General features: G+C 44.4%; 1 protein-coding gene across 5 annotated transcripts in view; it reads right to left on the reverse strand.

Annotated features, from left to right (window-relative positions):
• The window catches only part of AJAP1 (adherens junctions associated protein 1), a 399,752-nt gene that overhangs the window by 189,116 nt on the left and 183,622 nt on the right, over positions 1 to 27,014 (reverse strand). For all 5 annotated transcript variants that reach the window (XM_075329241.1, XM_075329236.1, XM_075329237.1 and 2 more), the window contains exon 2: positions 13,135 to 13,850. In XM_075329241.1, the coding sequence (XP_075185356.1) occupies positions 13,135 to 13,850 (716 nt within the window). The remainder of the gene's footprint in view (positions 1 to 13,134; positions 13,851 to 27,014) is intronic.

Here is a 27,014-nt window from a genome sequence, read left to right on the forward strand (position 1 = left end):
ACCTTCAGTACCACTGGTAGATTGTGGTGGTGTGTGCCTTCTCGCTGGAGTAGCTACCTTCAGCTGGCGCCAATGGGAAGGCACCACACCCCTCTTATGCTTTCTCTCTTCTGCTGGCAGGTGCCAGATATAGTCCTGTGATTCCCTGCTAGACTCTGGTTCCTTGCTGTTTGTTTGTATTTCCGTATATTGACCTTAGCTTGACCACCTGACCACTCTTCTGCCTGCCATTCCTGTACTTTGCTGCTAGCTCTGGTTTTGACCCTTAGCCTGATATCTGACCACTGTCCTGCCTGACGCTTTTTGTTTATGTTCAACCTTCTGGATTTGACCCTGCCTGGTTACTGCTCTTCTCAGGACCGCAGCCTTCCGCGGGCAGTGATCACCTGTGCCCTGTCATAATTCCAAATCCCTGTATAGGGGTCAAAGGGTTGCGGGGTCTGGGTTCCCGCTTTGTGGGCGGTTGCCTCTATTCACCTGTTTCATTGATCCTGAGTCCGTGGCTTTAGGCAGGTGTCGCACTACATCAATGCTTTAACATAATTGATAACGGGCTGGATCTCATATGTAATGTTGAGTTTTAGGTGGTGATTTGCAGTTATTTGATTGATATACAGTGGAGGTGAAGGGTTTTGGCTTTCATGGGTATAGTTTAGATTTGGGTTTGTAATCTCTAAATGAAGAGTTATTATTATCCTTTGCATCCAATATAATAGTCATCGGTGGTCATATACCTTTTGATCTGACATGGATGAATGGTCCAGTAGCATGCGGCTCTTCTGAAAAGGACGTATAGTTCATCATACCCTTGATCACACCATCATCTTACTGTGCAATGAATTCTCATTATCAATCCATCCTCATGTGTCAACTTCCATATCACAGCCGTGCTCAGATTTACTGTTCAAGATCCACTTCTGACTGAATGTGCTATTTGCTCTATATCAGTCATTCATCATTATCTCTCTAAACTGAGATGAGTAACACAAGCAAAAGCCATAACAGCTAAAGGCGACATATTTATTCTCAGGAAAGTTATTTCCACACATATAAAAAGACAGATGCGGTTTGCTTGATACATCCAATCGTCTACATACATCAGAATTTCACACAGATAAAAAGGTTAAATTGCAATGAACTGTTCAGCACAACTGGCTCCCACCTGTACTGCAGGTCAATGCATGGTGTTCAGCGTCTTTATAGGGAACGAATAAATAAAGACACTATATAAAATCCTAGGAGAGTGCTGTGAAAACATGACCATATGTAGCGCCGGCGTCCATGGAGAGATGACAATGTACTCACCACCCCGGCTGGGCCACGTTTCCCCCACAATCCCCCAGCCATCCACATGTGCTGCTGCCTCCTTTCCCTCCCGGGGCCTGTGCACACCGAACAAGCTCCCCAGGAATGCATTTAGGGAACGCACATGCACTCCAGCACTCCAACCCTTCTCTTCAAGGGCCGGTGTTCCACTTTCCAGAAATGCCTCTCAGTCTAAGGCTTTGTATTTAAGGCACCCTCCCATTAAGGGAGGTACCTGCGCAATGTTCCCAATTAGTCAGTGTCCTGTCTGTCTAGCTAGTTGTCAGGTTCTGTTATTCCTGTGTCAGTCACCTGTACCTACCTCCCCATACCTATCTGTCCCTGCAGTGCCCACTATACCTGTCTGTATCTACCTGCCTGTCTACCTCAGTCAGTCCCGCCTGTACCTGCCTGGATCTTTGTCCATACCCGGGTCTGTCTCCTGTCCTGGGGGTCAGCTGCCACAGTCCCAGTCACCACCCTGGGAGTGGTACCTGGCATCCACCTCACGGTGGGCGCTTAGTTAAGCCACTGCCACTAAATGGTAAGCTTGGTGCCCCCCTGTGGCCCAGTAGGTTCACTTATTCCGCTTGCTGCCCCTATATCGGCCATGAGCGCTACACCATATCCGGCACTGAAGACATTTTGGAGAATTTAAAGAAAATATGGCTACTGTCTTCAAAAAAGAGTGTCACACCAGTACCAGTACATGGGTTGTGTCTTTCATTTAACTCTTTAGTTTATTGAGCTAAATGGGAATCACTATGAATGTCAAACACACAGACAAGCATGGCACCATTTTTTGGATCAAGAAAGCAGCCATATTTTCTAAGTTTGAACAAACCATTAAAAGTGAAAATGGATTCAGACATATATATCCACAGTAAAGATTTATAGCTGTAGCAATTGATAGATAAACCATATGTTCAGGATAACCATTAGGAAGAAACCCAAATGTCAAATATTTTCGACTATATGAATAATTTTCTTCAGATACATAAATATATGTGGTTTAAACACATCATTCATTCAGGTAGAGAAAAACTTTACAAACATACAGGGTCCGTAACCAGGGTAAAAGAGCAGTGTCCCACGCGCCCAACGAGCGTTTCGTAACGTAAGTGCTTCGTCCAGGAGTTTTTTTTTCATCTACATACCATTGTGATAATGAGTTCTTAGTATATACTAAGGTTAGTGCCGGTTCCCCCCTATCCATACCATCTACTTCTTGGGTTGTTCCTTTTTTTTAGATTGGTACTCATTTATTGTTTAATAAAGGTTACATATAATTAGATTTTATGGCTTGCATTTTTCTTTGGGTGTTAATTCTGTATTGTCATATGCTTTAAGCTTTCAAATTTTGGTTATGGTATAGGTATTCTATTACAGCAATAGACAAATCAAACAGCTCACCCACTTCAGCTGCACGGCAAAGAATTGAGCATGGCTAACAGACTCGAAAAGGAAGGGAACCAATATCCGTACGAGGATAAAAGCATGAAATCTTTATTTTTGCTCAATAAAAATAATCATGTACATGCAGACAAAGAATGGCTACCACTGACGCATTTCAGTCTGCCATTACATTTAGGTATTAATTTCTAAAATGTGTCAGGGATGGCTACAATTCAAATCATGTAATTTGCAGGTATTTATTTAACTTTAACAATTATTTTTTCTTTTTTATTTATATTGATTTTTTTTACATATATATGATTGCAAGGCCTTAAGTGGTTTATCCATGTCTGTTTTTTTTTTTAAAAACCACAATGAATGCTCTATAATAATTAAGTAAAGTATACTCCCATTCTTTTACCAAGGTCACCATACCTCCTCTTCAATCCAAATATACCTTTTACTTATGTAGTCAATCATTGGTGGCAATAGTAACCAACAGGTCAACACGGTGGCCAGTGATTGGCTGCATTGGAAGCTGGGAGGCAGGAGATTGGGAAGGTAAGTATTACTCCTGAGAGTTCCGGGCCCGGGTCCGGCACCCATATAATTTTGAAACCGTGCGGATCTGGACTTTTACAGTCCAGGTCCGCCCATTACTAGTCATTATACTTAAATAAGATACAGCATTCTGGATGGTACAAAAAAATAGAAGATGACAACTCCTTTAATGGGTACATCCACTATTTCAACAATTTTTTATTGTTCCAATGAATTTCCCCCAAAAAATAAAACTTCAAAAGTTCTTACATAAAAATACTCTTTGGCGTATGTAGCTCCTATGCAGATATGTGTAGCCAATGCTACAGTTTACAATCAAACCCAGTGAGTACCATAGTCTAAGCTTGTAATCGTGGGTTACTTCCCTCCCTCCTCTTCTTAAGCTAGAGAGTGTAGGTGTAGTGGCCCGGTCCAGATTGTGTCTGTTTCTTTAAGTACATTTACTTATATGTAATATTATGCTATATGCTATAAGTAAAGCATTTTTCATTTGTTGTGTTCTAGCACCATCTACTGGTGAAAACTGTAAGAATCTGAAGTGTTCATTGGGTGTTATCCTATTGGCTAGTTCTTGGTCACATGGCTCAATAGGTGGAGCTATTCTCCAGCCTCTGTCTAGAAACAACTGGAATGAGCTGGTTGTGGCTGAGTCTCCTCTGAGGGAAGACATTATGTGGAGAATCTCTTCACCACAAGACTCCTCCTAGGCCCGAGGCCTAAAATTTCATCATTTCCTGATTTTTACAGCCAATATGCTGAAGGCTTCCTATCCTGACATTGTGCATCTCTTCAGACAGTAGGGCATACTGACTATATACCAGACCCTACTGCACGCAGATTGGGGAAGTTTGAGGGTCTCCCGCCCCACTGCAATATTAGTGGCTTTCATGCCATTGTCCACGCACCATTGTCCACCAGCCGTCCGCTCCCCGTAGCACGCTGGGCAACTGTCTTCATTTTCTTACAAGTACTGCACGTGTCTGAACCAGCAGTGAAATTAACCCCAGGACTCCAGGTCTGTACAATCTTATCATATCTACCCTCTAAACTCAAGAGACTCTGAACCTAAAGCATACCAGTATTAATTCTGAAACAAATCGTGCACTTAAAGCTCCAGTACCCTAATTGCACTTCAGCATTCAACTCCAAGCTGTATTTGCCGTGGCCTACCCACGAGAGACTGTGAAACATATATTCCATATTGATTTGCTTTGTTCCTGCTATATTAAAGCAACTGTTATCCCCAAGACCGTGTCTGTGGACTGTCCATCAGCTGTGGATACTGTGTGGGGGTGGATAGCAGGGAACATCTGGGCCCTTACATAGGGATGAGGGACAGATTAAGAGAAATGGCAGAAGACTACTGGCATCAGACTACACAAGGTGTGCTTGTAGTCTGTTACCATGGAGACACACAATAAACAAGTTGGAACCAGCCAAGCTGAAGCTTTTGCTATTTAAAAGTCCTTGTTCCACATCTATAAATGACCAAAAAGACTGAATTTTAACAAAGATGATATAACTATATATTGGTATTTCTTCATAAACTGCATGTTAAATCCATATATTGCCGTCTATCGAATCTGTACTCAAGTTCTTTGTGTAAATATATATGCAAAATGATCCGTTGGACCCTTTGAAGAAGTTTTATTGAGCTTACATTTCAGAATTGCATAAGGAAGCGCATCATTAATAAATCTCTTAAATTATGTTTAATGTGGATTAGCATTTCTTTGATACGCTTCAAAGCGCTGGAGCTTTAGACATAGCCAAAATATATTTTTGAAGACCCACAAAACATATTTAGTCAGAATATGCAGTACTTTATATGTCTCTAGATTACCTGTGGTAACTAAGTAAGCAAGAAGACCCAGAAGTTTTGGATCTAACATGGCGTTGTATCAGGCTTTGATTTAGGACCCTGTCCGAAACGTGTCAGTTGCCATTATATTTTAATTTTCACCATGTTTTAAAAAGTTTTTCAATAAAGACAAGAGATTGTATTAAGTTGGCGCTGGATTGCACTTCCTACTTCCTGCAACTTTTATTTTTTGTTTATATGTGGTTTTTTACAAACTGTGTAGGAAATAGGGAAGGAAATGTAAAAATAACTTTTGACTCCCTGTTTCAATGATAAAGGGAGGGACTTACAGACATATCACTTATGTATGTCTCATAATTCTGCTTGTAAAATGTTAGAAAAAACATTAATACTGCTGACTTCTCCAGCCGTGCAACTATTCACTGCCTCTCTTTCTTCCGTGCTCTGCATCATCACTATAGTCCAAGTCTTCCAGCTCTGTCTAGGCTTCGAAGGTCACTGAGTGTTGTAAAGTGGCAACATAAGGACATCAAGACGTGCGTTGCGACCGTATGACACGCAATAACCATCTCAGCAAGGATGAGGTTAGATGTCCCAGCCTATAGGCCAAAGTTGTGGCACACTACAGTGCAAAGAAGAGAACTAAAACAACGAGCAGCGGGGAGTCCAGGGAGATCAGTGATGATGAATTTGTATGGGGTTTTTGCTGGCCCTGTTCCAACTTACATAGAAATTTGGGTTACAAACAAACCTAAAGGGTGCTTTACACGAGACGAGCTATCGTGCGATGCATCGTCGGGGTCACGGTTTTTGTGACGCACATCCGGCATCGTTCACGACGTCGTCTCGTGTAACACCTCTGAGCGACGCAGAATCGCTCACAAATCACGAGTCGTGTACTCGTCGCTCAGTTTCGAAATATTGTTTATTTAAAAAGGCGCCGGTTGTTCATCGTACCCGGGGCAGCACACATCGCTCCGTGTGACACCCCGAGAACGATGAACTCAGCCTACCTGCGTCCCGCGGCACCCGCCGGCTATGCGGAAGGAAGGAGGTGGGCGGGATGTTTACGTCCCGCTCATCTCCACCCCTCCGCTTCTATTGGCCGGCGGCTGTGTGACGTCGCTGTGACGCCGAACGTCCCTCCCACTTCAGGAAGTGGACGTTCGTCGCCCACAGCGAGGTCGTCCGGAAGGTAAGTGCGTGTGACGGGGGTTAAACGAGTGTGTGCACCACGGACAGCGATTTGCCCGTGACGCAAAAACGACGGGGGCGGGTACGATTGCTCGTGCTATTGCACGATAGATCGACTTGTGTAAAGCAGGCATAAGAATCTATCTAGTCCATAATCTGGGGAATAGCTAAAAAACAAAATCTCACTGTTGACACTGGACCTGTAGATGTTGTTGTGTCTACAGGTCCCATGCAAACCTATGTATCTTCAGGGTTATGAGCTATAACGAAACCTTTTCTCCACCTCATTCTGCAGTTGTAGCCTTCTTTTTCCTTTGTTGATGGACTGACTGTATGTTGGGTACAAATAAAGTGTGCAGGACTGCAAGATCAGACTGCACAGGGCTTGTTTGCAGTCTGTAACTATGGATACACATAGGTTTGCACTGGAGCTGTATACACAAGTTAGTTTTAGTTTAGAGGTATTGAAATTTTGAATTAATTGCAAAAAGATTGCCTACCCTACCAAAGTGATTTTCTTAGTTTACAAGTTTGTTAAAGGAAACTAGTCAGTATGATTTTAGTAATAAAACTAGTGACTGGTATAATCGCTGGTGATGAGGTGGTGAGTAGGTGGACCCACTGGACTACAGAGGGAACCCGGGCTTACATTTACGTGGAAGGGACTTGGCAAAGTGCCTACCGGGTAGACGACAGGTGCCACTCCCAGAGCAGTCTCCAGGACTGTGGAATCTGACCCCCAGGGCAAGTACAGGCTCAGGTACAGACTGGCAGAGTCAATACTGTTGACAGGTGCAGCTGGGATGGCTGAGGAAGATTGGATGGCTGGACAGAAAGGTCAGGAGGGTATAGCAGGGGCAAAATGACAGGTACGAGTAGGTGGCCAAAGGTACAGGTAATGGACAGTGGACAATGGGAACTGGTGATTAGCTAGCTAGATGGACATAAGCTGACTAACTGACAATGTTGCTCAGCCACCTCCCCTAATGGGAGGATGCCTTAAGTACATGTGATTTCTTTTTTGTCTTGTAGAAGGAGAAACTATTCTTAAATGTGCATCAATAGATAAAAATCACCAATTCAGAACCTTGAATCGACATTCTTCTACAATAGTGCAGCTTTGTACCATTTGACCCTCCATTTGGATTGTCCTTTTAAATGGGATTCCTATTAAGATATATTGGTCCATTCCTTTCCTCTTGGCTCCACATATCCCAACTTATACAGCAGAAGGAAATGTCTATATTTGGCCACTAATTGTTTGTGATGAGAACTGCAGCCTGTCAAAGGTAGGCCCCTTGCCTACTGAAAGTGAAGCCTCAAAAATAATCAGATAATAAAGATAAGTAGAAATCTATTCTTACATCCAAAGGTAGGTAATCAGGTCACCAATGTTATTATCTATTCAATCTGTAACGCTGTGTCCTGGTACCCCTTGCCTTCCTGCAGGGACACGCTCTGACTCACCTCCACGGCCGAGTCCGTTTCTCAAAAGGCCAGTGTGCCACTCCCAGGAAGTGCCTCCTAGCCTATGAGGCACTGGATATTTAGGGCAAGGTCCCACTAGGGGAGTTGCCTGATCAAATTATCCCTGCTCGTCACCTCGTCCCCGGCAGCGAGCGTGACATAATCATATATATCTTTATGTATGGTATATCTAAGATTTGTATTGCACATCCAAATCACTAGGACACATGTTTCACTTCTAAAAAGCTTCATCAGGAATACCGAATTCTATATAAAAGGAATATATCAGGAAATAAATATTACATTCTATATTTTATTGTTGTAGATTACTACTACAGTCTTATGTAATATTTCAGACCGTAATCTGTGAGTTTGATGCTACAAAGCATCTACAGCTATTGCTATATTACCTATTGAGATATATTATGCTTTATCAGGTTTGTAATGTAGCCTTGGGTAGACAAATGCCATTATTTTCCATTTAACTTTGCCCCAATATTTTTAGAATGTCTTGACATGGAATAGCAGTGACTATTTGTATTTAAAGAGGTTGTCCACTACTTTGGCATTGATGCCCTACCCTTAGGCGGGCTTTGCACGTTGCAACATCGCATGCCGATGCTGCGATGTCGCACGCGATAGTCCCCGCCCCCGTCGCAGGTACAATATCTTGTGATAGCTGCCGTAGCGAAAATTATCGCTACGCCAGCTTCACATGCACTCACCTGCCCTGCGACCGTCGCTCTGGCCGGCGACCCGCCTCCTTCCTAAGGGGGCGGGTCGTGCGGCATCATAGCGACGTCACACGTCAGGCGGCCAATAGCGGTGGAGGGGCAGAGATGAGCAGGATGTAAACATCTCGCCCCCCTCCTTCCTTCCGTATAGCCGCCGCCGGCAGGTAGGAGATGTTCCTCGCTCCTGCGGCTTTACACACAGCGATGTCTGCTGCCACAGGAACGAGGAACTGCATCGTACCTGTCGCGGCACCGGCATTATGGAAATGTCGGTGAATGCACCGATGATACTATAACGATGCTTTTGCGCTCGTTCATCATATCATCTAGCATTTACACACTACAATGTCGAAAGTGACGCTGGATGTGCGTCACTTTCGATTTGACCCCACCGACATCGCACGTGCGATGTCGCAACGTGCAAAGCCGCCCTTAGGATAGATGATCAATGTCTGATCTGCCGGGGTCCGACACCCTGCACCTCCGCCGATCCACTGTCCTCGGTCCTGGCGGTGGCAGCAGGAAATGCTTAGTTCTGGCGCTGCTCCATCTCCTTATTGTGGCCGCAGCCGTGTACTGCACATCCGCCTCCTAGTGATGAGAATGAGTGAGAGGCGGATGTGCAGTACCCGGCCGTGGCCGCTATCATAAGAGGGAGTGGTGCCAGAACTGAGCATTTCTGTCTTCTGCCACCGCCATGACCAAGAACAGCTGATCGGCAGAGGTGCAGGGTGTCGCACCCCGGCCGATCAGACATTGATGATCTATCCGAAGGATAGGCCATCACTGTCAAAGTAGTGGACAACCCTTTAAAATTATTGAATTGGTTCTTGGGGAGTTCTTCTCACTCCTTCTAGTAGGTTTTTCTCTTGTATGAAAACATTTAGCACCAGCCACTACAGAACGTCAAAAACTACAATACACATTATGGACATTAGTGCTTCTGTGTCTGCTCAATGGAACAGCTGCTCCTCATCAATAACAATAATGGTATTTCAATAAAGAGCAGTCCAACTCCGATATCCCTTGCTCTAAATGGAATGAGAATGAACACAATAGCTTATCACACATGGGCAGGTGTCTGCTTGTTCTAGTTGAGTCCATGGATACTGACAAAAGCATTCTTCAAAATGAAATGTACAGAAAATAAATAACTATGATAGATACAGTCATGGTCAAAAGTGTTGGCGTCCATGAAATTGTTCCAAGAAATTTAGTATTTCTCCCTGAAAATGTTTTCAATTACGTTTTGTTATACACGTGTATTTCCTTTGTGTGCATTGAAACAACACAAAAAAAGAGAAATAAAGGCAAATTGGACATAATTTCACACAGAACTCCAAAAATAACCTGGACTAATTTGTTCGCACAACAACTTAATATTTGATTGCTCATCCTTTGGAATAAATAACTGCAATCAATCGTTTGATATAACCACCAACAAACTTTTTACACTTCTCAAATGGATTTTTGGATCATTCTTCTTTTGCAAACTGCTCCAGGTTTCTCATTTTTGAAGGGTGTCTTTTCCCAAAAGCAATTTTAAGATGTCTCCACACGTCAATGGGATTTAGGTCCGGATTTATTGCTGACACTTCGGAACTCTTCTGCGCTTTTTTTCCCATTCATTTCTAGGTGCTTCATGAACTATGATTGGGGGTCATTGTTCTGCTGGAAGACCGGTGATCTAGGATGCAAACCCAGCTTTCTGACACTTGGCGCTACATTGCCACCAAAAATCCTTTAGTAATCTTCAGAGTTCATGATGTCTTGCCACAGTCAAGGTACCCAATGCCATAAATAGAAAAGAAACTCCAAAACAACTTTGAGACCACAGTTTAGTTGACTGTAGGTACTATGTTCTTTTTTGTAGGCCTCATTTCATTCTCAGTAAACAGTAGAATGATATGCCTTACCAAAATTTTTGGTCTCATTTGTCTAAAAGATGTTTTCCCAGAAATAAATTGACTTACGTTCATTTTGGAAAACTACAGTCTGGCTTTTTATGGTTCTGTGACAGCAGTGGGGTCCTCTTGGGTCCTCCTTTCATAGCGTTTCATTTCAGTCAAATATTTATGGATAGTTCTCGCAGACACTGATGCACCCTGAACCTGCAGGACAGCTTGAATTTCTTTGGAACTTGATTAAGGCTGCTTATCCACCATCTAGACTAACCTGCATTGCAACCAGTCATCTATTTTTTCTCACCATCCACAGAGATTAGCTACAGTGCCATCAACTGTAAACATCTTCATTATGTTGAAATTGTCTCTCCAAGAAGGAGACAAACTCTAGCGCCACCTATTGGAAGTAGCAATCCTAAAAGTCAAAAGTGGCTTTTTAACAAGCCTTTTCAAATAACTTAGGATTTGTACCAGATCAGAAACCCAATTTTCAGAAACTTTGTTTTGGGGTGATTGCCCCTCGTCAGTGCAAAGTATGGGAACTGATCTGGCTTATGAGAAGCTATAGTGGGGACCACGGGGAAGACTATTCTCCTAGCGGAGACCTGACAAACCAGTCTGGCCGCCAGTGAGGGGTCTTAGAGCTGCAAAGCCCCTCTGGAAAATATTCAAATTGTCTCTCCAGGAAGGAGATGAACTCTAGCGCCACCTATAGGAAGTAGCAATTCTAAAAGTCAAAAGTGGCTTTTTAACAAGCCTTTTCAAATGACTTAGGATTTGTATCAGATCAGAACCCTAATCTGCAGACACGGTGTTTTGGGATGATTGCTCCTCATCATTTTGTTGTGGAAAAAGGAACATCAAGATCTCTGGAGATGGATTTGTAACCTTGAGATTGTTGATATTTTTCAAAATTTTTGGTTCTCAAGTCCTCAGACAGTTCTCTTCTCCTCTCTGTTCTCCATGCGTAGTGTGTCACACACAGACACATAATGCAAAATTGAGTCAACTTCTCCCCTTTTTATCTGGTTTCAGGTGGGATTTTCATATTGCCCACACCTGTTACTTGCCACAGCTGAGTTTGAATGAGCATCACATGCTTGAAACAAAGTTCTTTAATCACAATTTTGGAAATGTGCCAACAATTTTTTGGCCCATGGAGTTTTGTGTGAAATTATGTTCAATTTGCCTTTTTTCTCAGTTTATTTGTGTTGTTCCAATACACACAAAGGAAATAAACATGCATATAACAAAACATGCAATTGCAATAATTGTTTGGGAGAAACACTTGTTTTTCTGGTAGAATTTTAAGGGTGCCAACACATTTGGCCATGAATGTACATAATTATGTTAAAATAGATTTAAGTGGATAGTTATAAAGGACTTTGGCCAATATCAGAAGTTATCCCATACCAATTGAATAGGGGATAATCTGCTAATCTCTAGGGGTACATCTGAGAACAGGGAGCCAGAACTATGAGAATGTAGCTTCAGTACTTCTGTCTTGAATGGAGCATAGGTGATCATGCTCAACCGCTGCTTCATTCATTGCTTATAGAATTGCTGGATAAATCTGAGCACAGTGTTGACTATTTACAACAGTCCCATTGTGGGGAAAAAGGGGCAAAGAAGGGGAAATGAATACTGTATCACTCGGGAAATGGGAAAGTGGTGACTCCTGACAACAACCTGCAGCTCACCCTCACTGCCCTCACCAGCCCTATACAGGTTCCACACCTGTTGCCGAGCAGGAATACCTTACCCTAGGCAACACTGATCTGGGTCCTAAGTAAGGATGGAAGGTGTGAACTCTTCATCAACACCACTAATGCTAAGGGAGACACAAAAGAAACAATACAGGGAAAACACAGATGCTACCACCTAAGCCAAGGTAGATATCAAAAGTCAAACATTTATCAGAGGAGCAGCTACCACAGAAGTCTCTGGAACAACAAAAAGGGATGACCGCTGAAGACCACAGGCAGGAAAAACTATGAACCACACTCAAACCACTCCAGGGAGAGGTTTATAAAGGAAGTCAGAGGCTGGCAACTGAGAGGAAAAAAATGACAGTTTCTTAGGGTCCTAGAGTCCCGTTGCTGCAGAAACAAGGAACTGTCAGATAACAACACATGCTGCCAATCTATGGGGTTTTCTAACACTGCCACTGGATTGTCAGCTGGCCATGACACCTCCATGACAGGCGGTGACACATCTGTGACACATTGACAACGGGAGGTTGAGGTTGAGTATGTACACCTCCGCTCTATGCAAGACGAGTTCTGCAAAGCCATGTTCTCAAGCTATAAATTCCTTGTTCTTGGGATCACTGGGGATCTCAGAGACCAGACTCTCAAACATTAGCAAGTATCATATGGAAAAGGGATAACTTATGATCTTGGGAGAAAAAAAGCTTTTGAATAGATGGTCTTATACTTGGAGTCTAGTGTTTGGAACCATCAATAAGCACTACTTTTTCTTTGGTAGTCGCGGGCCTGGCCATATTTTGGTGAGACATTCACTTGATTGAAAAGTATAAAATAATGCAAGGACAACCTGAGTTAGTTGTGTCGTATGCAGCATTTTTTACTCACACCCCAATGTACTGAATTAGTACAATCATTATTGCTTATATAGCATATACAAATAACACAATTACATGATACATGATACTCTTGACACAATATCCCATAGTTATAGATTATATCTAGCATTTACATATTCATTTTTACATAGTCTACATATATCATACCTGAGGTTTCATTGGGTATCTTCGGTCTTGCAGCTTTCCCATTCCCTGGAAATGGTTCTGTTGTGCTAATTCTCCCAGGGGGCTTTTTACCTCTTTGTACCCCTGGGTTTTGAGAAGTCGTCTCTTTACTCCGTGTCGTTGTGGAAGCTGTGGTGGACGTGGTAGTTCCTGACAATGTCGCCCTTCCTTGCGTTGTAGAGGTTCTTGTGATGTCATAAATCCCAGGGATTGTGCTAGTTTCCACAAAGTCATCATCTCCTGTTGGACCCCATAAAATAAATCCTGATATCGTAGTGGGCTGACTTTCACTGTCCAAAAATGGCCTAATATTCCAACTTCTCCTTTGGACTTGTCTTTTATTCCTTTTCAAATAAGTATTTTTAAGTGAGTCTCTTACTCCATGTGTAGTGCGGACTGTTTTCGCTCTGGAAGAGTCCTGTAATGGCACCATTCTAGAAAACTTGTGGCCCAAAATGTCTTTGAGATATATCTGTTCATAATTTGTAAACGGACTCAGAAAATAATACCGACTTCTTGGCTTCTGCCTCCCCTTTGGGTTCCATAATGCTGTGTGATGTAGCCTATGTTCTAGTGAGGGTCTTTGCAGGTATTTGTAAGCAGTACTTGGAGGTCCTGATTCGCAAATAATGAAATCCATGGCTAGTTGAAAAATGGCTATCAATATCCAAGCATGGCTTCCTATCGGAGGGCCTGATCTGTAGATAGATATTTAAAACAGATTAGGAAGACTATTAAAAACTTTCATTTGCAGCTATATCATTAGTAATTGAAAATATCCCAACAGAACACAACATCATCTAAATATTTCATGATGTTTAATGAAAACTATGTAACATCATGTTGTGGCACATTACACCAGAGAGGGCAGGATGATTTCATAAAAATAATTGAGAAAATGAATCCAAACTCTAGTACTGTTGCAAACTAAAAAAAATGAAATTCAAGAATATGCAACTTCAAACCCAGTATATGTCAAGAACTTAACTTTCGGAGCTATTCACATCCCATTTTTTCCACTCAATTTTCCATATTAATGCTTCCAGGACATACATGGAACATAGGCCACAAAGAATGCATACAATGACATCCATTACCCATGGACTTACATGTTATAATGTAACTTTCATTTCAGAAGACCTTTCAGCAGAATGTTTGTATCTGTCCCTGGTTCTTCCGTCCTCCCTCCTCCATAGACTTTTATAAGCAGCAATTATCATCTCCTATCTCACTAATGAAACAATTTGTGCTCACTGTTGTCTACCTAACTTTTTTATTTACTATTTAATGATATACAGTATAGGCCAAAAAAAAAAAAAAAGCTTTATTAGCCTCCAAACCAATGCTGACCAGTCAGACACACCCACTGCTGTGATTAAAGGGGGCTTTACACGCTGAGATATCGTTAATGTTTTATCGTCGGGGTCACGTCGTTAGTGACGCACATCCAGCGTCAGTAACGATATCGCAACGTGTGACACTTACCAGCGACCTAAAATGATCACAGAAGCAGCCAAAATCGTTTGCCGCAGAGAGGTTGTCCTAAAACAAAAAATCGTTTACCTCTCATTGGCGCTGTGTGTGACACAGCAGGAGTGAGGAATATCTCCTTACCTGCCTCCACCGGCTATGCGGAAGGAAGGAGGTGGGCAGGATGTTACGTCCCGCTCATCTCCGCCCCTCCGCTTCTATTGGACGCCTGCCGTGTGACGTCACTGTGACGCCGCACGACCCGCCCCCTTAGGAAGGAGGCGGATCGCCGGCCAGAGCGACGTCGCAGGGCAGGTAAGTCCGTGTGACGGGGTGCACGATTTTGTGCACGACAGGCAGCGATATGCCCGTATCGCACAAACGATGGGGGCAGGTACGCACGCTAGTGATATCGGCACCGATATCGGAGCGTGTAAAGCTCGCTTAACACTCCACAGTCAATGCACAATCACTATTGAGAGCCTGGTGAGAGCGGGGTCAACTCCCATCTCTGCTACACTCAATTCTGAGATAAAGCCAGAACGGCTGCACACAGTCATCCAAGATAAACATGGTTACTTTCAGAATCTCTTTGCCTACATTATCCTGCTCTCAGAAGAAGTAGCAAAAACCTGGTGACAGATTCCCTTTAAATGCAGCAGATTTTCTGCACAAAAAAGTACAGTATTTAAGCTACTTGTGAACATAGCCTTAGGCCCCTTTCAAACATCAGTTCATGGCCATCAGCCACAATCCGTTGGCTCGAAGGATTGACGGATCCATTGCAGATTGTGGAAAAACTGATGCAACGGATCTGTTTTTCGACGGATCCGACTGGCTGGCTATTTGATACTAAATGAAAAAAATTGGAGCATGCTCAGTTAAAAAATGGAATCCATCGCCGGATTCCGTCATTTGTCAGATTATGACGGATCCTGCGCCCATAGGCTTCCATTCTACCAAACGATGGAGAGCAACGGATTTTTTGACGTAGACAAAAAACGTTACTTTTGTCCATTGTCTCCTTCCAACGGTTAAACAATTTCCGACGGATCCATCGAGTGACGGATGAAACGTGAGGCCATCCGTCGCAAATACAAGTTGATGAGAGAAAAACGGATCCAGCGGCATCAGTCGCCATATCCTTTTTTTTCCAAATTCGACTGATTGTGACTGACAGCAAAAAACTGATGTCTGAAAGGGACCTAAGACCTAAAAATATGTTGTGGCCACCTGGACACTCACTTTAAAATATTTTTTCACCCAAAAAAATGATTTTGGCCAGTCTCTACGTGAATGTTCCTGTAGGTTCCTTATGATTAGTGGGGAGAAGTTTTTTTTCCCAATATTTTCCCAATATTGCCATTAATCATACATAATGAAGTCATCAGCTTGATGGATAAACATCCTCTAAGGAAGAAATCACCATGGAAATTAATTAATTGCTATTTGTCGATTTTATTTAAATCCTGGATCACAATTATTTGTTTTGGACACGGAAGGTTCCTTGAGGGTATTTCATTACTTTTCAAGAGAAATGGAGCATATGGCGGCACGGTGGCTCAATGGTTAGCACTGCAGTCTTGTGGTGGCTCAGTGGTTAGCACTGCAGTCTTGCAGTGCTGGGATCCTGGGTTCAAATCCCACCAAGGACAACATCTCCAAGGAGTTTGTATGTTCTTCCCGTGTTTGTGAGGGTTTCCTCTCACACTCCAAAGACATATAGACAGGAAATTTAGATTGTGAGCCCCAATGGAGACAGTGTTGCTGATGTATGTAAAGTGCTATGGAATTAATAGCGCTATATATATGAATAAATATTATTATAATTGGGACCTCCATCAATGTAAAACCATGAATTATGTGGTAATATTTGGTCTGTTACAACAGGAAACACTTTTTTCCTCTTCGACATACAATGGGTAGTCCTCACCCTGACGTACGTTTTCCCAAATAAGACATATGACCTGTAGTTGTCCAACTCAATTAATTATTCAACCCTTTCTTTTGCTTGGTGTCCCAATGGTTAATTGTCTTATTCAACAGCAAAACCCTCTATTCTGGCAGAATCCACTGCAATTAGCAAAACACCTAAAGAATGGAACTCAATGCGTGAATAAAATGTTCCAGAAGACAGGAATAAATAGTAATAATGAAGGTACATTATTAGAAGTAATGATCTATATCTAAATAATGCCCAAGAGAAAGGAAAAAACCTCAAACAGCAGCAAAGCAATAGCTATTCTCTACGCATTGTCATAAAACAATATTGTGTTAGCGGCTTTCTTCGGCGTCTCCCCTTCGTCTTTGATCTGCTCGTCATGCTGAGGCATGTTATAGTTTTATTTTTCAAAGCCGCAGATTCCATTTATTGTCTCTGTTCTCGAGTCATCATCTACATTCAAAACGGGAAATGTTCACAAATACAATTTTAACACATTATCTACAAAAGGAAAACCAAAGTACAATACCAATTCCACCATCAATGAAATAACAATGGTGAAAAAAGAGATTTCCAGACTTTATAGATAATCTTTTATTCTGCAAAGGTGGATTTAGTTTTTGGTACTCAATACTGGAGCCCATCTCTTAGAGCACCAAGCCATGTTTGGGGCACTCTGCGGAGACAGGTCCAGATGGGTAAAAGATTATCAGATATTTTAGTTAAATTTATGTTAAATGGGTTGTATCATAAAGAAAGGGCTTGATCATATCCCCTCTTGGGCATATACAGTAGATATTATACAGTGTGTCCACCTATATCCTGTCCACCGCCATTAACTTGGGAACGGCGGCAGCTATAGGCATAGCAGTGGTGTCTAGTTATAGTAAAGTAGCCATGCGCTACGCAATGAAACCACCTATAGCACCACCTGGTGGAAAACAACAAAGTTAGCATTTTTATCTAGAAAACGGAACGAGATTGAGAAAAAAAAGTGAATTAAAAAATTGTAGGGCATCATCAATTCTATACGAATTGACACCTTGCATACAGAAATGCTATGATATGAAACCCATGACCCCCCCCCCCAAAGCATTGAATGCTGGACAGGCATATGGCGCTCATTTAACTTTGATGCTCAAAGTGGCGACCGTCAGCTGCAATGCACATCTGGACTCTGCACAGCATACTGTATCTTGCTGCACGTTGTGCAATATGGTAGGTAACACGTTTGCATCTGTGATACGTCATTGTAGGTCCTGCAATGTTGGTGGAGGGGTCGCATACACCTGCTATTTGATGTGACCTCACAGAAAGAAGTCCAATGGGGTCAGGTCAGGTGAACGTGGAGGCCACTCCACACAGCCACCATACCCAATGACTTGTAGGAAGGTCTCCATGAGGTATCGCTTCATGTCCGCAGCCTTGTGAGTTTTACACGTTGTAATCACAGCATTTCTGTATGCAAGGTGTCGATTCGTATTGAATTAATGATGCCCTACAACTTTGTAATTCACTTTTTTTCTCTATCTCGTTCTGATTTCGAGATAAAAATGCTAACTCCATTGTTTTCCACAAGGTGGCGCTATAGATGGTTTTATTGCGTAGCGCATGGCTACTTTACTATACCTAGACACCACTTTTATGCCTATAGCTGCCGCCGTTCTCATGTTACTGGCGGTGGACAGGATATGGGTGGACACACTGTATAAAGGAGTTACCAATCTAGGATTCTACTCTAAGGCGGGCTTTGCACACTACGACATCGCAGGTGCGATGTCGGTGGGGTCAAATTGAAAATGACGTACTTCCGGCATCGCATGCGACATCGTAGTGTGTAAAGGTTCGATGATACGATTAACGAGCGCAAAAGCGTCGTAATCGTATCATCGGTGCAGCGTCGGCGTAATCCATAATTACGCTGACGCGACGGTCCGATGTTGTTCCTCGCTACTGCGGCAGCACACATCGCTGTGTGTGAAGTCGCAGGAGCGAGGAACATCTCCTACCGGTGTCACCGCGGCTTCCGTAGGATATGCGGAAGGAAGGAGGTGGGCGGGATGTTTACATCCCGCTCATCTCCGCCCCTCCGCTCCTATTGGCCGCCTGCCGTGTGACGTCGCTGTGACGCCGCACGACCCGCCCCCTTAATAAGGAGGCGGGTCGCCAGCCAGAGCAACGTCCCAGGACAGGCGAGTCCATGTGAAGCTGCCGTAGCGATAATGTTCGGCAGTTATCACAAGGATATCGCAGCTGCGACGGGGGCGGGGACTATCGCGCTTGGCATCGCAGCATCGGCTTGCGATGTCGCAGCGTGCAAGTACCCCTAAGTGTTGTAAAATAACCAAAACCAATTCTGGAGGACACAATAGCCTTGCATGTCTTAGATCACTGTTAATCTCAAGATCACCACTAGAGATATGCGAACCCAAAGTTCGGTGTTCGTACCAAACACAGAATTTACAAACAAGATTCAGAGTTCGGGTGCTTTATGTATGAACACCACTAGAGTGAGCATTGTAGGTTTGGTGATCAGCCTAGTGCGAGACATTTGCAGTGTTTGAACAGCTTACATTGGGGGTAACATCAGAGTTATCGGATGTAGTGTGCACCACCCCCAAAAAAATGGAAAAAGTCTGCCCACCCTCCCCTGGAAAAGCTCTGTTTATGGCATACTGCATGTGGGCAGAGACCCAAACTGCCCAGTTAGCAACTTCTATTGGGGCTCAGGCAAAGTCCAGGTCCCAAACCGAACTGTATCTAAAGTCCAGTTGATCCCACCAAACTGATCTTCCACAGGTTCACTTATCTCTAGTAAAGTTGAGAAAATCTTTGGAGGTTCGGTTCACTGGCAGTAAACGAATCAAATCTCCACATGTCCGAACCTTACCCGGAAAGGTTCAGAAACAGTGATTGGCAGTATGAGTAACTGCCTGCATACAGCCAGTCATAAGCAGATCACATCCGGGTGAGGGTGGGTGGGCATTTTCAATTTATTTTTTTGGGAGGTTGCACACTACATGTGAACGCTGTTGTTACCCCCAGTGTGAGCCATTCAAATACTGCAAGCGGCTCACAGTGGGGCGAGCAATCCGAACACAGCGCTGCTTGTGCAAATTAAGTTAGAACGTAAAGCATTCGAACTCCGAACCCGAGCTCTGTGTTTTTATGTTGGTGTTCAGTTTGAAAATTGGACCTCAGGTTCACTCATCCATAATGACCAGGACCTATTTTTGTGGGTTTTGTTTACTCCTGATCAAAATATATTCTTACAATACATATATATGTGAAATTGACTGAGTCAGTTTCACTATACACCATGTTTGATAACCCTATTACACATACTGTCCACCTACTTTTGGACCACCCTATTTTTATATATATATATATATATATATATATATATATATATATATATATATATTATACACACAAATAAAACCAGCACTATTACAATATTCCTATCTTGATAGTTATGTAATATTACGAGCACATTCTGGTCTTTAGCATCTCTTTAAACTCTTCAAGTTTCACTAACGTCATCAGAAGCTACCAAACTCTCAAGGATCCCTGAGGAAGAAAGGCAATACATTTCGAAACACGCATGGAATTTGAGAATGAAAGGGTAAAAATCTAGAGGAAATCCAGGTAATAGTATAATACAATCATATTCCTTTATTAAAGATCCATCCAATCAAAAATTATTAAAAACCTTCTGAGCAATGTTCCACTGTACAAGCCATATAAGAAACAGTGTAAAGGTCCTTAGACCATTTATTATATGGCTTGTACTGTGATACATTGCTCAGAAGGTTTTTAATCATTTTCAATTGGGTGGATCATCAATAAAGGAATACGATTATATCATACTATTAACTAGAGTTTTATCCTTTCACTCTTAATTTTCAATGTGGCTACTCCCACTGTTTCCTTGAGGTTTCTCAAAGAACATCTTGTGTAGCACATCGAATGTGTGATTTCCCTGCAGAAGGAGAGGGACTCTCCGAAACACGTAGAGAAATAAATTACCACTCATCTACTCCTGGATATTTCCTTCATTATAGCAGTGCAGCAACACAACCCAGTCTTTCTTTCCTGGATATTGCTGATAATACCAAGACTGGAATATTATTCAACTAAGCAAATTAACCCAAGACACAAGTACACAAGTTGGACCTAGTGACAAGTCTGGCCATTACCCATCAGTTACATTCACTATATACCACATTGTATGTATATTTATAGTCAGATGAAGCTGAGGATGTGCACTGTATCAATGTGTTACTTGTGATTAATTAGACATTTCCGCAGGTGATATACACTTTTCTACTGATCATTCTTTCATTTAATCAAATTTTTTCAACACACATACACACTTCACTTATTTTCTAACAATCTATTTCATTTTGTCATAATTTTACCCTTTCATTTTAAAGGGTAAATAATAGAATAGGAATAGAGTAAATGGATCTTTTTTCTTATGTGCGTCTGCTTATTTTCTACTGGTGGTGAACAAACTGTGGGTCGAACTAGATCCAACATAACTTGGTATGTCCCATCATGATACCCACATTTGTAAATGCAAATAATTTGGTGACCATGGATCACCATATGTCCAGGGTCAGAACCATGAGCAATCTACTGGTTTTAGTAGAGGCCATTGGTAACCACACAGTTCTTCCAGATGCAAAATTGGCTAACCTTGATATTAAGGCCCCGTTACACGCAACAACATATCTAACAAGATATCGCTGGGGTCACGGAATTCGTGACGCACATCCGGCCTCGTTAGCGACGTCGTTGCGTGTAACACTTAACAAAAATACTCACCACATTGTTGATTGTTGATGTGGCGCCCCTGAGGCTTCCGTCGCCACAGGTCATTGCACCCCATCCAGCGGTGTGATGCCCCATTCTGGGAGAGGAAGAGAGTGAACTCCGGTCCCCTGGTAAATCCACACTACACCCATTGCTAGGAACACACTGAGACCAGGAATAGTGGCAGAAAACCCTCCCATGCTGCATGCTGAGAGGGGCCGTAAGACCCATCCCTGCTCCCATAGGGTGGTAGCTTAGCAACTGGGGAGGTGGGAGGAGCCAGCAGAGACAGAGAGGAAGGTCTAGGTTAGTCAGTTTACCTCAGGGAGTGAAAGAGTGAGGTGCCAGCATGTAGTTGGAGAAGAAGAACGAGAGAAAGGAGGGAGGAGGAGGCCTGCTGGAGGCAGGCAAGGAGGAGAAAAGAAAGAAAGAAGGAAAGAAAGCTCCAAGTCAGACAGGAGCAGAGAAACAGAAGGAGACGCTTCCTGGTGAAGATCCTGGGACCCAGAGGTCCAGGTGACACCACGTAAGAGACAGAAGGAGTTGCAGGGCCACGGGTAGTCTGTATAGCTGTCGGGGCAGTTTAGAGCTACGGTGGCCTGTTCCACAAGAACATCGGTGGAGGGACCAAGCTGCGACAGGGGACGGTCCCTAGAGACTGGAGGAGTGCAAAGATCATCTCCAAACAGTAAAAACTGAGGCCCAGGGAATGTTGTAAACTCCCCGGGCCAGAACCCATAGCAGACCTTCAGAAAAGGGGTAATCAGCCGACAGGTGACCCCCCAGCCTGGAGGCTGCAGTGGAGGCCAAGCTAGGTTTATCCTATCAAAGGCAAGGCTAAGGAAGACAGCAGAAGAAAGAGACACTAAGAGAAGGGTACCGGCTTTCACTCTCAGAATCACCCAGAAACGGCGGAGGTCCCTGACGGTGGTCCCAGCAGTCCAAGGGTCCCTACAGTACTGTGACAAGAAGTGTGAGTAAAGAACTTGAACTGCACCCTTGGAGTGGTCTCTGTTATTCCAGCTGCATAGACATTCACAAGCACCAACTGTGCCCCGGGCATTGCTCCACCTGTGTGGAGCAGTACCACCATTGCTGCTATAACATCACCCCGGAGGCCTCACCCAGCAGCGGCGGCTTCATAGCCGCATACCACAGGTGGCGTCACGAACACAAAATTTATTCATTAAGCCACATATTCTACTGACACCCACCAGGGCCACGGAGCCGGGCCCAGCTACCACTGACTACCACCGGACTAGTCCGGCCCGGCACCGGGTGTCCCATAGCCCTGGGGTGGGCGAGTCAACTTTGGCGTCACAAACAGGATTTCGTGCCCGGTCACACCGGGTACTGTGCGCCTGAAGAATCGGTCACAGCAGCGACTCCAATACAGGCCGCCGCCATGCCAGGCGCGGCCCGCCAAGACCAGCAGACGCAGACTGTGCTGACCGCTGTCTACCTGCTGCCAGGTGGGGAACCGGAGAAGAATCCCTACATGTAAAGAAGTAAGAAGCAGCTGAACTGTACATAGCCCCTGTCTGCCCCTCATGCTTTGTGAAGATGTCCCTTTTGTGCTGCCCCAATGTTCTTTTCGAAGATGACACCCTTTCCTGCTGTACTGCCCCTCATGCTTTTCGAAGATGTCACCCCCATGTTTATGTGTACCGGGCCACTAGACTGGAATGTGGTCCCTGGTAAATGTGATGTCTTATGTGTCCTGTGTAACCAGGCCACTGGACTTAGTGGCTGGTTGAGTATTTGCCCCATTGTTGTTTGAAGAGAAACGAACTGCCAGGCTACTGGACTTGTTGTAGCCAAGAAATGTATATAGTTGCACCCGTTGTGCCCCCTACCAGAATTATGGGGGATGTGCCCGAACCGTGCAATAGACTGGAAGTGCACACGTAGTAGTTTCTTTATAATAAGTTCGTAACGTTGAATCATTGTGCCTCCCATAAAGGGAAGAAATGTTTTATTGTTTTATGTTATTCATAACAAAAATGTTTTGCAGTTCTTCCACATGTTTTTGTTGTTTTTCAGCCCGAGGACGTGCTGGGATATGCTGTGGGGGAGTGTGGCGCCCCTGAGGCTTCCGTCGCCACAGGTCATTGCACCCCATCCAGCGGTGTGATGCCCCATTCTGGGAGAGGAAGAGAGTGAACTCCGGTCCCCTGGTAAATCCACACTACACCCATTGCTAGGAACACACTGAGACCAGGGATAGTGGCAGAAAACCCTCCCATGCTGCATGCTGAGAGGGGCCGAAAGACCCATCCCTGCTCCCATAGGGTGGTAGCTTAGCAACTGGGGAGGTGGGAGGAGCCAGCAGAGACAGAGAGGAAGGTCTAGGTTAGTCAGTTTACCTCAGGGAGTGAAAGAGTGAGGAGCCAGCATGTAGTTGGATAAGAAGAACGAGAGAAAGGAGGGAGGAGGAGGCCTGCTGGAGGCAGGCAAGGAGGAGAAAAGAAAGAAAGAAGGTCCAGGTGACACCACGTAAGAGACAGAAGGAGTTGCAGGGCCACGAGTAGTCTGTATAGCTGTCGGGGCAGTTTAGAGCTACGGTGGCCTGTTCCACAAGAACATCGGTGGAGGGACCAAGCTGCGACAGGGGACGGTCCCTAGAGACTGGAGGAGTGCAAAGATCATCTCCAAACAGTAAAAACCGAGGCCCAGGGAATGTTGTAAACTCCCCGGGCCAGAACCCATAGCAGACCTTCAGAAAAGGGGTAATCAGCCGACAGGTGACCCCCCAGCCTGGAGGCTGCAGTGGAGGCCAAGTCAGGTTTATCCTATCAAAGGCAAGGCTAAGGAAGACAGCAGAAGAAAGAGACACTAAGAGAAGGGTACCGGCTTTCACTCTCAGAATCACCCAGAAACGGCGGAGGTCCCTGACGGTGGTCCCAGCAGTCCAAGGGTCCCTACAGTACTGTAACAAGAAGTGTGAGTAAAGAACTTGAACTGCACCCTTGGAGTGGTCTCTGTTATTCCAGCTGCATAGACATTCACAAGCACCAACTGTGCCCCGGGCATTGCTCCACCTGTGGGGAGCAGTACCACCATTGCTGCTATAACATCACCCCGGAGGCCTCACCCAGCAGCGGCGGCTTAATAGCCGCATACCACAGGTGGCGTCGCGAACACAAACTTTATTCATTAAGCCACATATTCTACTGACACCCACCAGGGCCACGGAGCCGGGCCCAGCCACCACTGACTACCACCGGACTAGTCCGGCCCGGCACCGGGTGTCCCATAGCCCTGGGGTGGGCGAGTCATTGACACGTCGTTCATTTCTATAATATCGTTGCTCGTTATGTACTCTGGTTGTTCGTCATTTCTGAAGCAGCACACATCGCTACGTGTGACACCCCGGGAACGACGAACAACAGCGTTCCTGTGTCCTCCGGGAACGAGGTGGGAGTGACGATCATGCGGCTGCTCTCCGCCCCTCCGCTTCAATTGGTGTCCTACTGGGTGACGTCGCTGTGACACTGCACAAACCTCCCTCTTAAAAAAGAGGTTGTTCGGCGGCCACAGCGACGTCGTTTGAAAGGTATGTTTGTGTGACGCGTACCAGCGATATTGTTCGCCACGGGCAGCGATTTGCCTGTGACTTACAAATGACGGGGGTGGGTGCTATCGCTAGCGATGTCGCTGCGTGTAAAGCAACCTCTAGAGTCTGGGGTTCATATACCTCTGTATAATCCCCATGCCTTAATAGAGTAAATAGATGGAAACTTTAGACTAGTCTTTTCCAGACAAACACTTAATAATTCACATGCACGATTTATACCCACAGGATCCAGCAGTAGCCAAACATCTCCGGGTCTCACTCTTTAGAACCTGTTCCAAGAAATTCATGTTCCTGGCGCAGACCCTATTCTGAAGTGTTGGACAAATGCACACACTCACATCTATCATTTGCATGTTGGCTGTAATTCCCAGATTTTTCGGCTCTGTGCTAGCACTTTCAGTCTAGAGCACTTCCATTTCTATTTAACTCCTTTATGTCAAAGTCTGAGAGTTTACATTTTTCTCTTTTTGTGTATTACATTGAGCGTTGTCTATTCTGCATCACACCATTTCTGATCCTCCTTTATATCTGTCATGTTAGAGAAGCAAAAAACAATAATTGAGGTCACTAATTCTAATAAATGCTGAGGTGCCTTTAGGGGCTAGAGCAATTATTTCACAAGGATAAGATGTGGCAACTTTGTTCAAGAGTTCCCCAAAAAATTACTCAAGGCAATTTTTCTTCTTTGAGATATTTTTTTTTCTAATATTATCCCTTAGCAAGACTCATAATGGTCTTCTCTCAAGAGTCTTAGGCGGGCTTTGCACGTTGCAACATCGGTAACAATGTGTTACCGATGCTGCAGCGATAGTCCCGCCCCCGTCGCACGTGCGATATCTAGTGAAAGCTGCCGTAGCGATTATTATCGCTACGGCAGCTTTACACGCACATACCTGCCGTGCGACGTCCCTCTGGCCGGCGACCCGCCTCCTTCCTTAGGGGGCGGGTCATGCGGCGTCACAGTGACGTCACACGGCAGGCGGCCAATTGAAGCAGAGGGGCGGAGATGAGCAGGATGTAAACATCCCGCCCACCTCCGTCCTTCTCATTGCAGCCGGGAGGCAGGTAAGGTGAAGTTCCTCACTCCTGCGGCTTCACACACAGCGATGTGTGCGGCCGCAGGAACGAGGAACTACATCGTACCTGTCGCTCCCCCGGCATTATGGAAATGTCGGAGGCTGCAGCGATGATACGATGACGACGATTTTGCGCTCGTTCATCGTATCATCTAGGATTTACACACTACGACATCGCAAGTGACGCCGGATGTGCGTCACTTTCGATTTGACCCCACCGACATCGCACCTGCGATGTCGTAGTGTGCAAAGCCCGCCTTAAAGAGATCCTGTCACCAGATTTGTGCTATATAAGCTGCGGCCACCACCAGTGAGCTCTTATATACAGTATTCTAGAACACTGTATATAAGAGCCGAGGCCACTCTGTATAACGTAAAAATCACTTTTATGATACTCACCCTATGGGGAGGTCTGGTCCAATGGACGTTGCTGCTATCCGGTCCGGCGCCTCCTCTCTGCAGCGATCGCCATGCTCCTTCTGAGGCCCCTGTGTATGACGCATCCTATGTCATCCACACTAGCCGACATTGAAGTCTTGCGCAGGCGAACTTTGATCGGATTATTGTAGTGCACATGTGCGGGCGATCTTTAACTTTTCTTAACACCTGTGCATTACAGTACTTTGATTTGCCCTCAGTAAAGCAGATCAAAGTGCACCTGTACAGGACCATATTGTCGACCTGTGTGGATGAGATAGACGCGTCATCCACACTGGGCTGGATAGAAGGAGGATGGAGATCACATCAGAGAGGAGGCACCGGACCAGAAAGCAGCAATGCCCATCGGACCAGGCCGCCCCTTAGGTGAGTATAATAAAAGTGTTTTTTATGTCATACAGATCGGTCTGGGCTCTTATATACAGTATTCTAGAATGCTTCATTTTTTAAATTTAACAAAATTTAAAAAAATAAAAAAAGCTCAAAGTTCAAACTATTCCCCATTCGCCCCGAGTAAAAAAAATGTAATTGAAAATTAAAG

The sequence above is a fragment of the Anomaloglossus baeobatrachus genome, chromosome 11, assembly GCF_048569485.1.
Source record: "Anomaloglossus baeobatrachus isolate aAnoBae1 chromosome 11, aAnoBae1.hap1, whole genome shotgun sequence".
NCBI lineage: Eukaryota > Metazoa > Chordata > Amphibia > Anura > Aromobatidae > Anomaloglossus > Anomaloglossus baeobatrachus.